This window comes from Peromyscus leucopus, chromosome 5 (assembly GCF_004664715.2).
Source record: "Peromyscus leucopus breed LL Stock chromosome 5, UCI_PerLeu_2.1, whole genome shotgun sequence".
In the NCBI taxonomy this organism is placed as follows: Eukaryota; Metazoa; Chordata; class Mammalia; order Rodentia; family Cricetidae; genus Peromyscus; species Peromyscus leucopus.
In genome coordinates, this window is record NC_051067.1 from 111757334 (window position 1) to 111776009 (window position 18676).

Consider the following 18676-nt stretch of genomic DNA (forward strand, 5'->3'; position numbering starts at 1 on the left):
CCAAGCCCTTCCCCCTGCCTCAAGGCTGTGCAAAGTGTCCCACCATAGGTAGTGGGCTCCAAAAAGCCAGCTCATGCATCAAGGACGGATCCTGATCCTACTGTCAGGGGCCCTGTACACAACTGTCTTGCTTATGCGGAGGGCCTAGTCCAGTCCCATGGAGGCTCCACAGCTGTTGGTCTAAAGTTCCTGGGTTCCCACTAGTTTGGCCTGGTCTTCTCTGTACGTTTCCTCATCATGATCTTGATAGCCCTTGCTCATAGAATCCCTCTTCTCTCTATTTGACTGGACTCTTGGAGCTCAACCTGGTGTTTGGCTGGACCATGGCAACTCTTATAAAGGAAGGGGGGCGGGGAGCTTGCTTACATTTTCTTCCTTTTTTTTTTTTTTTAAATATTTATTTGTTATGTATTCAGTGTTCTGCTTGCATGTATACCTGCAGGCCAGAGAGATCACCAAATCTCATTACGGATGGTTATGAGCCACCATGTGTGTGCTGGGAATTGAACTCAGGACCTCTGGAAGAGTAGCTGGTGCTCTTAACCTCTGAACCATCTCTCCATCTCTCCAGTCCCATTGCTTACATTTTCAAAGGTTCAGTCCATTATCATCATGGTGGACATGGTGGCATATAGGCAGACATGGTGCTGGAGAAATAGCTGAGAGTTCTACATCTTGCAGGCAACAAAGTCACACCCTGTGAGTTTAGGAGGGCCAAAAACATTCAACTACATAGACAGGCTGGGCAGTGGTGGCCCACACTCGGGAGGCAGATCCAGGACAGCCAAAACTACACAGAGAAATCCTGTCTCAAAAAACCAAAAAACAAAACAAAACAAAAAAAACCAAAAAACCAAACCCCTACATAGACAGTTTAAAAGGAAGGCAGCTGGAGAGAAGGTTCAGTGGTAGAGCGCTTGCCTATCATTTATATATATAAGACTGTTTAATCTCAGGTGCCATGCTAAAATCAGCCCATCAGTGCATAAATGATTAAATGTAAAATATCTCCCATCCCTAGGTCTATATTATTGACCATATTAGGAAGTACTAGTTTTTAAATAACAGTGTGATACTTGAAGCTTATTTTTAAAGTTCATATGCTGTGCTAGGGTATCGTTTAGTGGTAATGTTTGTCTAGCCTGTGTGAGAAGCCTATATTTGCCCCAACACTGAAAACAAAACAGAAGGTTGACTGGACCTTTGGTGCTGTGCACAGGTGCCCTTCCTTGCTTCCCCAGCGTGAGTGCTCCCCTTGCTCATGGGATTTTAACAGTGTTGGGGAGTTGTGGAAAACAGGCGTGGTGATTTTGTTCCCAGGAATGCATCTTTTAAAGTTTTAAAATTTCAGGGCTTTACCTAAGTAGAAAAAAAGTCATCCTCAGGAATTTGAAACTTTCTATTATGATTTTGACGGCAATTTTTTGTTAGGCTTTGGTTGAGGTGTTTATCAACCTGACTCTCTCTCTCTCTCTCTCTTTCTCTCTCTCTCTCTCTCTCTCTCTCTCTCTCTCTCTCTCTCTCTCTCTCTCTCTCTCTCTCCCCCCCCTCCCCCCATCCATTTTTGTGGCCTTTTTCCAAAACCAGCAATTGGCAAAACCATTTACCTGTACTTGCTAACACTGCTTGTGTGTTCTAGGATAATTGTGCCTGTTTCCTTTTAGGCAGGAAGTTATGTTCGGGATGATGCGGTCCCCAACTTGATTCAGTTAATCACCAATAGTGTGGAGATGCATGCATACACTGTCCAGCGCTTGTACAAGGCAATTCTTGGGGATTATTCTCAAGTAAGTACTTCATTTTCTGTTACATCATGGAAAAAAATACTCTTTTTTAATCTTATGTTACTATCATTCCACATATAATCTAATTTGAACTTTATAGTTACATGATATATAACCTACATTTAATATTTTTGGGGTCAATGAAGTTTCTTGACTTTGCAAGCATGAGGACCTGAATTTTATCTCTTGTACCCTTGTTCATTATTATTATTTTTAATTATTATTTATTACATTTTTGAGACAGGATCTCAGTGTGTATCCCTGGCTAGCCTGGAACTTACTGTGTAGACCAGGCTCTATCCAAATTTATAAAGATCCACCTTCCTCTGTTGCCTGGATGCTGGATTATAAAGGGCATGTGCCACCACTCCCCACCTCTGTACGTGCCCCCCCCCCCCCAAAGGCAAGTGTGGCAGCACAGGCTTGTACAATCCCAGTGCTGGTAAGGAGAAGACAGGAGAAACCCCAGGGTTTGCTAGCCAGCCAGCTTAGCCTGCTTGGTGAGGTCCAAGCCAGTGAGATCCTATCTCAAAAACAAGCAAGTAAAAACTGGCTGACTCTGGTGTACAAGCAGAAATCCAGAAAGCCATAGTTAGTATCACCAGAACCAACATGAAAGAAATAAAAGTGGTCAAAATTCGGTCACCAGAACCAGCGGAAGAAGTGTGAACGTGGTTGGTGTGCCTGTTCACTTGTAATTCTAGTGCTCAAGTCCCAAGACCCTCAGAACAGGCTCAGACAAGCCTGGTTACCATATTTGTGAGCTCTGTGTTCAGTAAAGAGACCATGCTTTAATGAAAAAGGTGGAGATGGAGTGAAAACTTCAGATGTCAACCTCAGGCCTCTACTCACACATGTACACATATACACATACATCCACACGTGTGCTCACATGCATGCACACATTAGAAAAAGGGTGGACAGCATCTGAGAACAACAGAGGTTTTTTTCTGGCCTCCATATCTACTTTCATACATTTACATGCACATACACTTAAACCAATGTATATACAAACACATACATGTATACCTGTACATGTATAAATACATGCACATACAGAGACACACACAACAAAGCATTTTGGGAAGATTGAAGGTCTTGACTTTCTTTTGGCAGCAACCGTTGGTACAAGTTGCTGCATGGTGTATAGGTGAATATGGCGATCTTCTTGTGTCTGGCCAGTGTGAAGAGGAAGAGCCTATTCAGGTATCTCTTGTTACTCTTGGCTAAGGAGGGAACAAACAAGACTGTTCTTGACAATGGAGTAATGTTTAATGGGGAGTTGGAATGGATTCCTTGAAAGCTTTTTACAGAAGTAGTATCAAGACTGTGTTTAGACATTTTTGGCATTTTTTGGATTATTATGTGGATTTAAATCCATTGCGGTTGGACTTGGGGATGTAATTGGACTATCAAGTGCTAGATCAGTGCGGGGTTCAGTCCCCAGTACTGAACACAGAACCTGACCACTCCTTTCTACTCTTCCGTAGCAGATGGAGTTCTGGTTTCTGTGGGCAGTTATGAGGCACGTTTTCATGTTTCCATTTGCTCATTGAGAGGTTAACTTTTGAGAACATATTGGCAACAGCCTTTTTTTTTTTTTGGAGCTGAGGACTGAACCTAGGGCCTTGTGCTTGCTAGGCAAACTCTCTACCACTGAGCTAAATCCCAACCCCTGGCAACAGCCTTGAACTCCTTGCATCTCTTATGTTCTTCTCCTTCTGTCACTTAAAATAGAATCTTGTTAATCGCCAGTGGTTGCTTTAAAGCCTGCTCTGAGCAGTGCACTAGCTCTGCACAGATGGTGGGAGAGGCAGCCCCTCCAGCTCCTCTGATTCCCGTGCTTTACAGTTTCCATTGGTGACGTGTTATGTCTTGGTTTTCTTCTCCAGGTGACTGAAGATGAAGTGCTGGATATTTTAGAAAGTGTCCTGATCTCTAATATGTCCACCTCTGTGACACGAGGGTATGCTCTCACTGCCATTATGAAGCTTTCTACTCGATTCACCTGTACTGTAAAGTGAGTATTGAGGGAAGTAGAGCGAGAGGGTTGTTCTGTAACTCCGTTTGTATGTGCACACTACAGAGGCCAGAGGTTGATGCAGTGTCTTCTGCTATCATTTGCTACCTTCATCTTTGAGATAGGGTCTCTTAGCCAGAAGCTCACTTATTTGACAAGTTGGCCAGAGAGCTTCAAGAACCTGACCCTCAGTGTCCACCTCAGTCGCACTAGGATTACAGATGTGTACCACCGCACCTGGCTTTTTATAGGTGCTCGGGACAGTCTCGGGGCCTCATGCTTGCCTGAGAGTCACTTTACCCACTGAGGCATCACCCTAGCCCCTTGTTCTGTAGCTCATTTGGTAGAATATTTATTTGCCTGACATATACAAGACCCGGGGTTGATCCCAAGCACTGCATAAATAGATCAGATCAGTTGTTTATGGTCATCCTTGAATATATAACTAATTTCAGGGCAACCTAGATTATATGATACTCTGGGAAATTTAAAAGCTTATCACAGAAAACTTCAAGAATAGACAAAAATGGGGCTGGGGAGATGGCTCAGCACTTGCTGCTCTTGCAGAGGACCCAAGTTCGATTCCCAGCACCCACTCTTTAGTTACCAGCCACCTGTAACTTCAGTTCCAGGGATCCAACCCCCTCCTCTAGCTTCCTCAGGCACTGCACATGCTTGGTGAACTGACACATGCAGACAGGGAGCTCACACACATAAAATAAAAAGACAAGAGAGAAGTAGAGACAACGGTAAAAAGTTTTCATTTACTTCCTACTACACATTCAGAATGATCAGTCTGTAGTTGATGCTTATTTCATTCATATTTTGTTCTGTCATGGCCCCACGCTACTGTGGATTATTGTGTAGCTAAAGTTGTATTTTTACAATCTAGTTTCTAACATTTGCCCTTAAAATTTTGGTCTATTGTGTCCTTTTCTTGTTTGTTTTGGTTTGTTTGAGACAAGATCTTATACCATGTAACTATGGCTAATTGGAACTCAGAGATCTGCATGCCTCTGCCTCTCAAGGGCTGGGATTAAAGGCATGTATCACTATGCCTGCCTTGGTTTATTATTTTCTGAAATATTGGTGTAGGAATAAAAGTGTGTTTATGCGTGTGTGTGTGTGTGTGTGTGTGTGTGTGTGTGTGTGTGTGTGTGTGTTTAAATCTTTTAAGTTTCACTTGGTGCTGTTTTGAATAAAAATTGACTCTTGATAAAGTTAGTTTTCTTAGACTTTCTATTTCATTTTCAGTGTAAGACTTCATGAGAAGTGTAAATTTTAGTATTGGAAGGATTTGTGGTGAGCATTCTGATGCTAAAACCTTATTTTTAAAGTTACTAAGAAAGAGAATTGGATAGTACAAATTCCTCTTGTGGCAAAATGATGGGTACTTTTGTCTTGTGGGGTTTTTTCTTCTTCACTGCCAGGCCTCACACAACTATGGAATCGCTGTGCCACTGAGCTGTGTTCTCAAACCTCTAGCACGGTGAAGGGAATGGAATAGATACTTTGAAATCTGTCGTTACAGTTAGAATAGTATAATGGTGAATGAATAGAGGTAAGGCAGTGGTATTCTCTTCTTGAAACATGATGTGAATTTAAGAAACATAGATAATTCAAAAATTTAATGAGGAAACTCTTGTTTTTAACATTTTCACTGCTTTGTTATGCATTTTGTGTTTTGATGTTTATTGTTTTATTTTACAGCCGAATTAAGAAAGTTGTTTCCATCTATGGAAGCAGCATCGATGTAGAGCTCCAGCAGAGGGCAGTAGAATACAATGCACTTTTTAAGAAATATGACCATATGAGGTGAGCAAAATAAACCAACCACTGGCTGTACCACTGCGTTCTGAGTACTTGTCCTTGTAGTCCGTGAAGGAGACACATGGTTTGTGCGGCATTCACTGGGTTTGTGACCCTCTTCATTTCCCACTGCGGGGCCGCTTCTCCTTTGTCCATTCCCTCCTCTGCCTAAGCTCCAAAGAAATCAATGTATTGATCTGGGTGTGGTGAGGCCTGCCTTCAGTCCCAGGCCCCGGGAGGCAGAGGCAGGTGGGTCTCTGTGAGTTCAAGGCTGGCCTGGTCTACAGAGTGAGATTCAGGCCAGCTAGAATTACAGGATAAGACCCTGTCTCAAAATAAAAAAAAAAAAAAAATTATTGTGTGTTTTTCATTGCACGCTCCTTCATATAAAGTTTGCATCATTTCACATTTTTTTTGGTTAAAAGGCAGTTACTGTCTTTTTACTAGAAATAATTTTCAAATTCCATTACTTCAAACATTTGGTGTTTTGTTTTTGTCCTCCCTCCCCCCCCATTATATAATATCCAACTCATGACTGAAGTCTGCTAATATCTCTTGATTTACCTTCCTTCACTCTAGTCTCAGCTACTGAATAGCAGTTTTGGGGATTTGGGACATTTTGTTTATTTAGGATTTCTTGCCTGTTCTTAATCCAGTTAAGAATTTAGGTCATGTATATATTTTATAATCCATCTTCTATTCTAGTGTGTGTGTGTGTGTGTGTGTGTGTGTGTGTTGGGTAGGGAGGGGAGATGTTTTTTAGGTCTAAAATTAATCATTAATGGTGATTGTTTTGTGCAGGGAGTCTAGGTTAACTGCCTAGAATGTAACCACTTCAGATTCTTCTAGGTCTGCCCTACTTGAAAGAATGCCTGTCATGGAAAAAGTGACCACAAATGGCCCTTCTGAGATTGTGCAGACCAATGGAGAGACAGAAGCAGCTCCACTAGAGACTAAACCACCACCCTCTGGGCCCCAGCCCACCAGCCAGGTAGCCTTTACTTGCTTGTCTGGGGCTCCTGGTGATAGTTTAGTCCCTGTAGCTTATTTCTTAGCTGATTCCTTTAGTGTTTTTTGATTGCTTAATAATTGCCTTTCTTAATGTTAAAAACACAAAAGTTTTTTCCACTTTAGGCAAATAACTTATGAATGAAGGTGTTATTTCCTTATTTAGGCCAATGATTTATTGGATTTGTTGGGAGGAAATGACATAACACCTGTTATTCCAACTGTACCTACCAGCAAACCAGCTTCTGCTGGTGGAGAACTTCTTGACTTGCTGGGAGACATCACCCTAACAGGTGAGGCCAGACTGGAGTTATTTACTATTTGGATAGCAATAGAGATCTTGGGGGAAATGATAAGAAAAGTCTCTGAGAAGCAAGGGTAGAATTGGCAACATCTGGGATGTAAGCTGCCATGTTAATGCTCTGAGGATAATCCAGAGGGATTTCTTTTCTTTTTTTTTTTTTTTTTTTTTTTGGTTTTTCGAGACAGGGTTTCTCTGTGTCTGCTTTGCGCCTTTCCTGGAGCTCACTTGGTAGCCCAGGCTGGCCTCGAACTCACAGAGATCCGCCTGGCTCTGCCTCCCGAGTGCTGGGATTAAAGGCGTGCGCCCGGCTCCAGAGGGATTTCTTAAAGGCTAACTTAATTTTGGAAGAATGGGTTGTTGCTAGTATTTTAAGATAGAAAGGACTTCCTTTTTTAGAAGAGAAAATAATGTGTTTCCAGCAACTCTGTTTTTGGTTGGTGCCTCAAAATGAACCTTCTCCAGATGTGTTTCTGTTCATAGTTAGTTTTCAACAGTTGTGGACATTTGGGGTGATAGGTTAACTTATTACCTACCATCCTCTTTCCCTTCTTTTATTAAAGCATCCAGAGAGAAAGCACCCACCATTAGCATGGTCTTTATTGTCTTATTCATATGCACTAGCCATTTGCAAGTGGTGTGTCCACACATGTAAAGTGTGGCTGAAAAGTTGATGTTTCTAAAAGTACAAAGGAACTGGCAGCCTATATTTTGTTTTTTTGTTTGTTGTTTTTTGTGAGACTGGGTGCGTGCGTGCGTGCGTGCGTGTGTGCCTGCGTGCGTGCGTGCGTGCGTGCGTGCGTGTGTGTGTGTGTGTGTGTGTGTGTGTGTGTGAGAGAGAGAGAGAGAGAGAGAGAGAACTTGCTTTGTAGTCCTGGCTGGCCTTGAATTCACAGAGCTCTGCTTGATTCAACCTCCCAAATGCTGGGATTAAAGCCATGCTTCACTATGCCTGGCTCATAATTTATATCTTAACAGTTTTTAAAAGCATCTTGTTTTATGCCTTTAGAGTCATTTACAATTAGTCAGTTTCAGGGTAGGAGATGCAGTTCAGGAAGCTCTGGCTTTTATTGATTGCACTGGATAAGCCCGTGTGTTAGCACACCTATGTGATCCCAGCACACAGGAGGTGAAGGCAGGAGAATCAGAAGTTCAGGGTTAGTTTTGGTTACATACTGAGTTTGAGGCGAGCCTGGGCCTATGGAGAGGGAGAGGGCAGGGGTTGTAAACAGAGAAACAATTTTAGACCGGCAGATGTCAAAACTATACTAGGTAACTGAAGACCTATATTAGCTCAAGGTCTTCATGCTTTTTTTTTTGTTTTTTTTTTTTTTGTTTTGGTTTTGGTTTTTTGAGACAGGATTTCTCTGTTTTGGTGCCTGTCTTGGATTCTCGCTCTGTAGACCAGGCTGGCCTCGAACTCACAGAGATTCGCCTGGCTCTGCCTCCCGAGTGCTGGGATTAAAGGCATGTGCCACCGCCACCTGGCTTTTAACTCAATTTTAAAGTTTTATTTTTGCTTTTTTTTTTTGGGTGATTTGGAGACATGATCTTGCTATGTAGCCCAGTCTAACTTTTAACTTGACTCTTCCTTATTCAGCTTCCTGAGTGATAGAATTAGTCCTATGCCACTGTACCTGGCATGACTATATTTTTCAATGTTTGTTTAATATTTTATCAAGAAATACACAGTCTTAGATGATCATTGTGGTACATGCCTATAATCCCAGTATTTAGATTTTGAGTTCAAGACCAGCCTAGGCTTCATGATGAGCCTTTGTCTTAATGAACAAAAACAAAACCAACCAAGAAAGTAGTTTCAGCCTTATTAATTATATGGTGGGATTGAGCCCCCTCTAAGATTCCCTTTTCATTAAAAAAAAAAAGAAAGAAAGAAAAGAAAAAGAAAAACAAAGGATACCCTTTCATTCAGGTTCTTTTCTATAAATTGAATGTTATATATATTACCACTCTTTATTTGGGTTATCTCTTTCATTGAGATATTTATATCTTGAACACTTACCCATTTGTTGTTACATAATAGACATTTCCCCTTGCTTGTGGTCTTGTTTTCTTTATGGTAATTTTGGTGAACAGAAGTTAAGTATTTGAATTTTTGGTTCTTCTTGTTTGGCCTGTGTTTTTTGAATACTGGTTAGTTATCCTTTCTTTAACTTGAGTTCATAGTAACTGCAGTTTTTCCCTGAGGTTGACTTGCTTTTGAAATCTGTTTTAGGTGCTCCAGCTGCTGCTCCTACCCCTGCCTCAGTGCCACAGATATCCCAGCCCCCCTTCTTGTTGGATGGGCTTTCGTCACAGCCTCTCTTCAATGACATCGCTCCAGGTACAGTTACCATTTCTACCCTCACTTGAGCACCGAGTGGTGGTTCCTGAGCAAAGGGAGTACTAGTTCTCCTGTCGTTGGCTGACTGCTGTATGACTGATCCTCCTGTATTTCCCCAGGTATCCCCTCCATCACAGCCTACAGTAAGAATGGCTTGAAGATAGAATTCACCTTTGAACGGTCAAACACCAACCCCAGTGTAACAGTGATAACGATACAGGCCTCTAACAGCACAGAGCTGGACATGACGGACTTTGTTTTCCAGGCTGCAGTACCAAAGGTATTACAGTGTCTTCTCTGCCTTTTCTTTTGATTAAAAATTAGCTAACTTTGTTTTGTGCATTTGAAGAATATATTTAATGTTTAGAGATTAAATTTTCAGATTTAACTTAACTCAGCAGTGTTACAAAATCGTTGTTCATTGAAGCATGTCATTTTAGTGAGTACTTTTACTTTGTTATACTCTTTTTAAAAATTTTATTTATATGTATTTTGGGTGGATCTCTGTAAATGTATGCCGTGTGTGTGTGTGTGTGTGTGTGTGTGTGTGTGTGTCCCTCTGATGAGGCCAGAAAAGGGTATCTGATGCCCTGGAGCTAGAGTTATGGGTGGTTATGAACTATCTGGCATGGGTGCTGGGAATTGAACTTGGATCCTCTGGAAGAGCAGTAGTTGTTAAGTGCTGAGCCAGCCATCTTTCCAGCCCCAGTAACAGATACTTTTTCGGCTAGCATAATAAAAGAAAATTCAGCTGGATATGGGGACATATGTTTGTAATCTCAGCACTTTGGAAGAAGAGGCAGGAGGATTCCAGCCTTATAGAAGTAGTGAATTTTAGACCAGCCAGTGCTACATACAAAGAAAGACCTTATTTTTTAAAAGAGTAAACCAAAAACTAGGATTAGTGAGAACTGAATTTTATCAGGTTAATGCTTAGAATATTGACAGAGGGTTAGTAACGTAGTACTAAAGATCTAAGAACTCAACATATAACATAGAATTAAAATGTTAATTAGGATAAAGGACTACTTGGTAGCTAGTCACTAGAATAGAATTAAAAATTTTCAAAACTATATATAGTTTACACTTTCAAAGTTAGAATTTTTTTTTTTAATTTTGTATGTTTCTGCACATACATTCATGTATGTGAGTAGATACACATGTCATAGTTTATGTGGACAACTCCAACATAATTATGTTGCAGGACAACTTTGAGGAGGTGGTTCTCTCTTTCTACCATGTGGGTTCTGGGGGTTGAACTCCAGTCATTAGAGTTGGTAGCAAGTGCTATCCCTCTAGCCCAGGAAAAAATTTGTGTCTTGATACCTGAGTGATATATTCCTCCTTCATTAACCTCCAGCTTACTATTGATACAATGATTGTTTGAACTGAGGCATTTTAAAATAACAAATTAAGGAATATTTGTTTGGTTTTGAATACTGAACAATTTTAATGAAGTTCAGAAATGAGCAGAGTACAAAGGTTTTTTCCGAAAGATAGTAATTCATGCTGTAGAAAATACACAAGTGAATGAGCATGGCTCCATTCCAATAGAATGTTAAAGACAGGTATTAGGGCATAGTTTGCATTTAGCACTGGCTTAGACTAAGCTAATTTAATCTTTCTGTGACATGTGCAGCATGGCATTCATACAACATGCATTTGGAAGCTGACAATACTTTCTTGTAGTTACTGTTGTTTTGTGGGTTTTTTTAACCTTTGCTCATAATTTTAGAGCCAGAATAATTAATGTATTTTTAAAGTGATGTGACATAGTTATCAGTCACTTGTAAATTCTAGAGCTGTCCTGTTTTGATCTTAGGACTTGCTGTGTTGCATGAAGCAGGTCACTCTCTGTGTCTTTGTCTTCATTTGCAAAGTGAGGTGTTAAGGAGAGTTGCTCTAGTGCCACTTTGAAGAGTGAGTGAGTTTCTCATGTTGGACCCAGCCAGAAGCACTTCTCTGTGTTCAGTGTCCAGGAAACGGCAGCTGTTACACCTTAGGGTTTTATGGTAGTTATGTTACACTGGCCTAGCAGCCTTGCCTTTGCACGGTCTTGTTTTGGGTGTTATACAGGGCACTGTGTTTTGTTAATGTATCTTGAGCTTCAAAATGCCACATTTCCTACTACTGTGTAGCTTTCAGTGTCTGAAATTGAAGTGCGATTTGAGTGATACCTCAAAGCTAAGGTTGTTGCTCAGTGGTGGAGCACTTGCCTATATGGACAAGGTCCTAAGTTTGATTACCTCCTCCCATGCCATAGAAAAATAAACTTGATATCTTGTCATAGTTTAATGGGCAGCTTTTTTTCTTTCTTAGTGCTCTATAAAATAACTATTTGGATCATAGTTGATAGTGTTTTAAAGGTAATGAAATACATTAGTACCAGCTTTTTTGTTGTTGTTGTTGTTTTGTTTTGTTTTTTTGAGACAGGGTTTCTCTGTGCAGCTTTGGAGCCTTTCTGGGAACTCACTCTGTAGCCCAGGCTGGCCTCGAAACTCACAGAGATCCGCCTGCCTCTGCCTCCCAAGTGCTGGGATTAAAGGTGTGCGCCACCACTGCCCGGCTGGTAACAGCATTTTTGGCTTACATAATTTGTTTTGACAATAGAATTATAAATGAGAGCCAAGATAATAAGCCTGTGCTTTGAGTTTGACTATTGAGTTCTAATATTTGAGCTTATGAAGAAACTTTTCTGCCTCTCAGGAAAGGCTTTTTGTAGCTACTTAGTACAGTATGGCTTACCTAGCTTGTTTAAAACATTTGTTCCATCTCTGCAAACAGATAAAAACTTCTCCACACTCAACAAATTATGATGTTTGGCTTCTCTTGGTCTTTTGCTGTTTGGGTTGGTTCTGCATGTACTTTTTGTGTTAGGGCCTGGTGTCCCTGCTGGTGCATTCCCGAGTGTTCCACGTATGTATTAACAACTGGCTTTTTCAAGAAAGGGGCAGACCTTGACATAATCCACATTATGCAGGCTTTAGAAAACAGAAGTCTGAGTCTCTGAAGCCTAGTCCCCAGATCACACAGAAGCATAAAGGCCTGTAGTTAATGGCTAGTATGTTGGCTTATTATGTCTGGAAGCTTTTCTTTTAGGCTCTTTGGCCTTGTTTCAGGCCACAGGCACACAGTCTTGTGTAGTTGGTCACAAGTTACTTAGTTACTACTAAGCAGAGCTTCCTTCCAGAACAAGAATTGGTCACCTTCTGGTAGAGATGAGAAGGTGGCCCCTTTTCAGTTTTCACAGCCAGAGACCTAACTGGGATTTTACAAATTCAGTGAGTGATTATATACTAAGCGTTGGTATCTGGAAAACAAGCACTGGACAGAACTTAGGGGAGCCTGGGACTTGACCTATCCACTTGTGCTCAGCTTCTTGCTGGCATCTCTGACCTAACACCGCTGCTTTTCTGAAGTGCCCTTTGTTCCTCTGTAGACATTCCAGCTGCAGCTTCTGTCTCCTAGCAGCAGCGTTGTCCCGGCGTTTAACACAGGGACCATCACGCAAGTCATCAAGGTTCTGAATCCACAGAAGGTGAGTCGCACATTTGGAGCCATTCTGCATAAGGTGTAAACCCGCTCTCATGTAAACCTTTGCTTTTCTTTTCTGGTTTGTGTTTGTTTGTTTTTGTTTTCTCTCACTCACAGTTAGAGAAGAGATCTAGGAACATGCCTGGTCTAACTTCCTTGTTCTTTTGTAGAGATAAACTGAGCCTAGGGACAGCAAATGGGATTAGTGACATCTTGTTAAAATGCAACTAAAAATTCTCTGTTTTGAGGATTATAGGTATAGTTTTGAAGATTTAACAAAAGTTTAAATCTGAGGTAAAATCATTTGTCAAGTCAAAAGTCCATATTTACTGCTATAATTACTAAGTATGGCTATCAAAACTGGATGCATTTTAAGTGAAGCAATGAAATAAAAAATAGCGTTAGAAACCAATTTAGCAATAGTTTCACTGTATTTTTTTCAAAGAAATAAACTGATTTTCACAACATTTTGAAATGGTTCATTTTTTTTTTTCCTTGCAAGTCCTCTGATTGTTTCCTTCTCCTGTATTACTACTTTGCCTTTTCTCTGTCTTTTTCTGAGTTTTTTTTTTTTTTTTTTTGTTTTTCGAGACAGGGTTTCTCTGTGTAGTTTTGCGCCTTTCCTGGAGCTCACTTGGTAGCCAGGTGGCTCAATCACAGAGATCCGCCTGCTCTGCCTCCGAGTGCTGGGACTAAAGGCGTGCGCCACCACCGCCCGGCTTTTTTCTGAGTTTTGATCAGATTGTTAGTACAGACAAACACATTATTTTCATCATCAGATACATGGGACAAATTTTTTCTTAATGTATTAATATTTGATATTTGCCACACTTAAAACTACTGCTGTTACCTGGGCACCCAGTTTTTTTCTTTTATGCTTTGGAAATAGAAACGTTGACATTGATGTTTACCATGGGCTTTGTAAACCAAGCAGCAGTTGACTCAAATGTAGAACATGCAGCAGTGTATTCCCTTATTTTTCTAGAGACTTGGACAGAGTTAAATCTTTTTGTGCCCCCTGCCCCCACATCCGTCCATCTGTATTGTCTATGTCCTGTCCCCCGACCCCCATCTCACCCACCCCATCCCCAACGCTGGGGGCCTGCCTGGTATTCTGCATGTGCATGCTCTCTACCTTATGGCCTTGATGTTGACTCCTGGGTTCCAAGAGTGATAAGTATTTGGTGTTGGCTGTTTGCCTATGTACCATTTGGGACAGCTTTACTTTGATGTACTTGGTTTGCCTTTAGGATTAAATATATCTGGAGCCAGGCGTGGTGGTGTGTGCCTGTAGTCCTTGATACCTGGGAGGTTGAAATGAGAGGATCACTTGAACCCAAGGGTTCAAGGCTAGCCTGGTCAATGTAGTGGAACCTTGTTTCCAAGAAATAGTCTATTTTAGATTGGAGAGAGAGGGAGATTTTATTTCAGTGAATTAATTTATGGTTCTCTTTCCCTTTTATAGCAACAGCTGCGAATGCGGATCAAGCTCACATATAATCACAAGGGCTCAGCAATGCAAGATCTAGCAGAAGTGAACAATTTCCCCCCTCAGTCCTGGCAATGAGGGTCCAGCACTCTTCTCATTCTTATCCCACTCAATCAAAGGAATTCTGGGAAGGAGGTTGTGATTGCTGGCAAGTCCCCCCAACTGTACCATGGGCATGAGGAGCTGAGAGAACTGTCGAGGAGGGGTGTCCTCAAGTTACTGCTGACCTTGAAGCATCGGTAAAGACTAATGTCCTCTCCTCCGCTGTTGAGGCTGGCTGCTTCTGGAGGCTACTTTGCACTCTTCCTCCTCTTCTCCCTTTTCCACACTTCACCCTCCCACATTTGCAGCCAGAATCAACATTCTCTGGGCCACTGAGGCAATCAGCAGCTGGTCTGGAGGAGAGGACTGGAATTCATGGCAAGAAAACGCTCTGTCTCTGCAGCAAAGAGTGGCCCTTTCTTTCTACTGTTGTATCTCTGTGGATTGGGCAAGGTGGGGTGTTCGTTCCTCACTAGCTGGTTACCATCCTAAGGCGCTTTTTACATCCGGCATTTGGAATGGAATTGTAACAATGGACATAAGGGAGCCCTGCCCTTTTCTGCTGGTTCTCCCAATGTTTGAAAGAGGCATTAGGCTCCTGGTAGCCTTTTCTGTGCATTGCTGTATACACACAGACACACATGTATGTATGTATGTTTGTTATAAGAAAAAAAAAAACAAAACTGGTTAGACCTTGAGAGGTTGTTTGTAAACACTGGACAGATGCAGTTCAAAGAGCTTTTGTTGAGATTTGGCATGAAGGATATGGTGCTCTATTTGTAATAGAAACTTCCAAGGCTCTTCCAGCTCCCCCTTCTCTCCATTCTTTAGCTGTAGTCATGAGTTCTCTCTCCATGATTTTCAAAATCAATTCCCCTTAAAGTGTGAAGTGGACACTTTCTAAAAGATACATGACTAGTTATTAATGCCCCTGTTCCCACCACAATGTTCCCCCAAGCCTGTCACTTGCCTGTTTGAGCTGTGGTAAATGGGTCAAAAGAGGAGTTCAGTCTTAAGGAGCAGACTCTGTCACAAAACACCATGGCCCATAGGAAGAGCAGTACCAGACTTCTGGAGCACACTGGAGTCAGTTCATCCATGGCTCCAAACCTCCCTTTTCATTTCCTGAGCCTGGCTTGGACCTTGGCATTCCGTTTGAATTCCTTCTTCTAAACTGGAACATTTGTGTTGTATCTGTAACACTGGCACTGAAATAAAGACCACACGGTTAAAGAAATCTTTCCTATATTGTACTTTATGGTGTTGAAACGAAGCCTTGTAGCTTCCTTGCCCCCTATGTGAGAGCAAGTCTTATGGTCACCATAGCGTAGGAATATCCTTTCCTGAGTCTGAGAAATTGGTCTCTTGAAAGAAACCAATCTCATGAACATCTGCATTAAAGATTTGAGCATTTTAAACAGTAAGAGTGCCGAGTGCTTTTTAGAAAAGACCCTGCTGTCACCAAGCCTTTATGTTGGTTTGCTGGGTGACTGCCCTGCGGTATTGAATGTACTTTATACGTTCAGGTGTTCAGGCACCATGTGTAATGCACTGCAGGAGGAAGGAAGAGTGGGGCCCACCTTACTTGTAAAGCTACTTGGCGGCTGTTAGCACATTGTACAGTAGAATGACACTTTGGCTTCAGTTTTAAACCTTGATACAATCTCCTTTTCTCCCTGTTCCATTTCACCAAGCCTTTACTTAAAATCTTCAGTGTCTTGTCAAACCTAGCTCTGTATCAGATGCTAGACTATTCCTAACATTGACAAACTGGAGTTGAACTAAAGGCTCCAAAAGGGAACGTCTCTGGTCTTAATAGTCTTTTAAGAGCAAGATTTGCTGAAACTTACTGGACTGGGTAAATGGACAGCTGAGTTACAAATAGGATATCTCTCCTGTGTTCAGTAAAGCAAGTTTGGACACGTGTACTTGAAACAACTGCTCTGCCTGTGCAGTGAAAGCCTTCAGGGTTTCCTGCAGACAAATTTCATTGGATGGAGATTTAATGCTGTGAAACATGATAGGATTAATGTTCTATTGGTGGATTTCTTGAATAGAATTTGTCTTAACATTCCTCTTTGTGTGGAGGCTTTATTTTCTCCTTTACATCCGTAGCTAACCAGCTCAGGTTTTTGGTTGCTTTTCGTTGTCGTTGTTGTTGAACTAAGTCGAATCTGAAGAAATCTGCTCAAGACCAAGCTGAAAGACAGTGCTAGCCAATGGAGCTGGAAAGATCTCTGCTGACAAAGTATCTGCCTGGGTGATCAGAGTTTTGAGGTAGAGTATGTGGTCATCCATGGCTTTATCGAGAAGGAATAAAAATATCATGGCCTTAACACAAAGGGTGCTGTGTAGATATGACTTTATTTCCGAGACGACCTGAGCACCATACCGATGGACTAGCAGCCAAATAACCGCCTAGGATACTGATGGTTGTGAAGACTGTTCCAAGTGATTGGATCTTTGAAAGCTTCAGCGTGCCTTCTTAGTTTCTAGGATCAGCATTAGTTATCTTCCCACTTGGCCTTGCAGCTTAAAGGAGAAATCTCTTCGTGTCTGTGAATTCTTGCACATTTCAGTCATTCCTTTCCCACATGTAACCCTTCAAGAGGAAACAGATTTGGATGAATTGGACAACCTCAGAGCCATTGTGAAGACAGTGATTTCTGTGACTTTTGAATAAGCCCAGGGTGATAAGCAGTGAGCCCACTTACTGACAATTTCACACGCACTTGTACCTCATTATCGCCTTCTTCGAGGAGTAGTTTCTGTGTCATCCTTCTTTCCCTCCCCAAAGTCATCCTAAGGGAGAATTCCTCTAAGTAATCTCAGAAAACTGTAGGAAGGGTGCTCTTCCGAGACACTTCTCCCACAATGCTTTGGTGCTGTTACCTTGAGATGGTTTAGGGAGTCATGGAGGTTTTCTGCGGTGTATAGTAATGATCATCTGTTAACTTCAAGGTCTTTTCATTTAAAGGAACATTCCTCAGTGTAATATTGCAGATACCCATTTCTTGGTTAAAGGTGTGGTTCTTAACCTTTGTCTCCCTCATAAATGAAAATAGACTTTTGAAACTGTCCAGCACTATTAGTTTGAACTTTTCCATCTCCTGTATAACATGCTTTCCATTTCTGTGTTCTTTTAGAAAAAGTTGGAAGTTAGGAAATACTGCTTTTATGGTTTGATTTCATTATCTTCTACATTGGAATGAATATATTTGCCCATGAGAAGTAGGGGAAGAAGGAGTTTGAATGTGTATTTTTTTCCCAGTGAATGTATTTTAAACTACCGTGTCCTAAACTGAGAGAGAACAACAACCAAAAAAAAAAAAAAAAAAAAAAAAAAAAAAAAAAAAAAAAAAAAAGAAAAAAAAAAAAAACAGAAAGAAAATGCATATTCACCGACTTTGTGGTGGGGAGGGCTGTGTGTGCCGGTCTGTCTGTCAGTCTGGGTGGGGGAAGATCACTGAAGAGAGGACTGCACAGGAAGTGCTGAAGTTTAAAATACTCCTGGCCAGCCTCGGCTCGCTCGGGAGGGGCTGTGTGTGTGTGGACCTGAGTGAATACCTTTTTCAAGCAATAGCAGTGAGTGGGTCCCGGGGACAAGGTTCCGTTCCCAGAACCTGGAACACTGACACGGAAGAAAATGCTGAAGCAGCATGAGCAGCTGCTTCTTGATTCTGGCTTCAAGATGGAGCATTGGAGACCCCCTCCCCCACCCCACCCCAAGAACCTGCATTTGCGCTTTGTGTGTTTCGTTTTTATTTTTATTTTGGGACCTTATGGGAAAGGGCTTCTGAACTCTTTCCCTTCCGGGCTCCCACTGTGTTCCTGTAAAGTCCTTTTTCTTTCACAATGTTGTGAGTTACCTTTTCATTAAGCCCATCACATCTTCTTTACTGTAAAATTATTAAAAGGCTGTTTCCAAGTGGGACAGCTAATGAAGTTCTAATTATTGCAGACATATTTTTGAGATGTAAAAAAATTTAAAATGAAATGATAAGTCTTAGAGGCGAGTGAGGAATAAAATGGATGTAAACATTTACATGGGATGCATTTGAATTCTGCTGTGTGTATTGTCTTTTGGTTGAAACAAATTATGAACAGTGACTAATAATAAAAAGTCAATACTCAATGATTTAAAATTTGCTGCCTTGCTTCTTACATGTGAATTAGAAGGCTTGGATGAATCCTTGCCCCAAAGCTTTGTGCTAGATTGACTTTTTAATGTTCCTTTGTGTAGAAATCTCACCAAGAGAAAAAACATTTTAAAAATCTTGTAGAAGTTATAGATAGTGAAAAGTGTAAAGAACGAGTGGACATTTAACTGTAATGCAATTACTAC

The 18676-nt window shown here is 41.3% G+C and overlaps 1 protein-coding gene across 3 annotated transcripts in view; it reads left to right on the forward strand.

The window, feature by feature from the left end:
* The window catches only part of Ap1g1 (adaptor related protein complex 1 subunit gamma 1), a 96309-nt gene extending 77833 nt beyond the window's left edge, over nt 1-18476 (forward strand). For all 3 annotated transcript variants that reach the window (XM_028891094.2, XM_028891095.2, XM_037206272.1), the window contains 10 exons: nt 1665-1787; nt 2901-2990; nt 3677-3804; nt 5515-5619; nt 6463-6604; nt 6788-6914; nt 9159-9266; nt 9386-9546; nt 12706-12804; nt 14266-18476. In XM_028891094.2, coding sequence (XP_028746927.1) covers nt 1665-1787; nt 2901-2990; nt 3677-3804; nt 5515-5619; nt 6463-6604; nt 6788-6914; nt 9159-9266; nt 9386-9546; nt 12706-12804; nt 14266-14367 — 1185 coding nt within the window. In that variant the 3' untranslated portion in view covers nt 14368-18476. The remainder of the gene's footprint in view (nt 1-1664; nt 1788-2900; nt 2991-3676; nt 3805-5514; nt 5620-6462; nt 6605-6787; nt 6915-9158; nt 9267-9385; nt 9547-12705; nt 12805-14265) is intronic.
* The last annotated feature ends 200 nt before the right edge of the window (nt 18477-18676 follow it).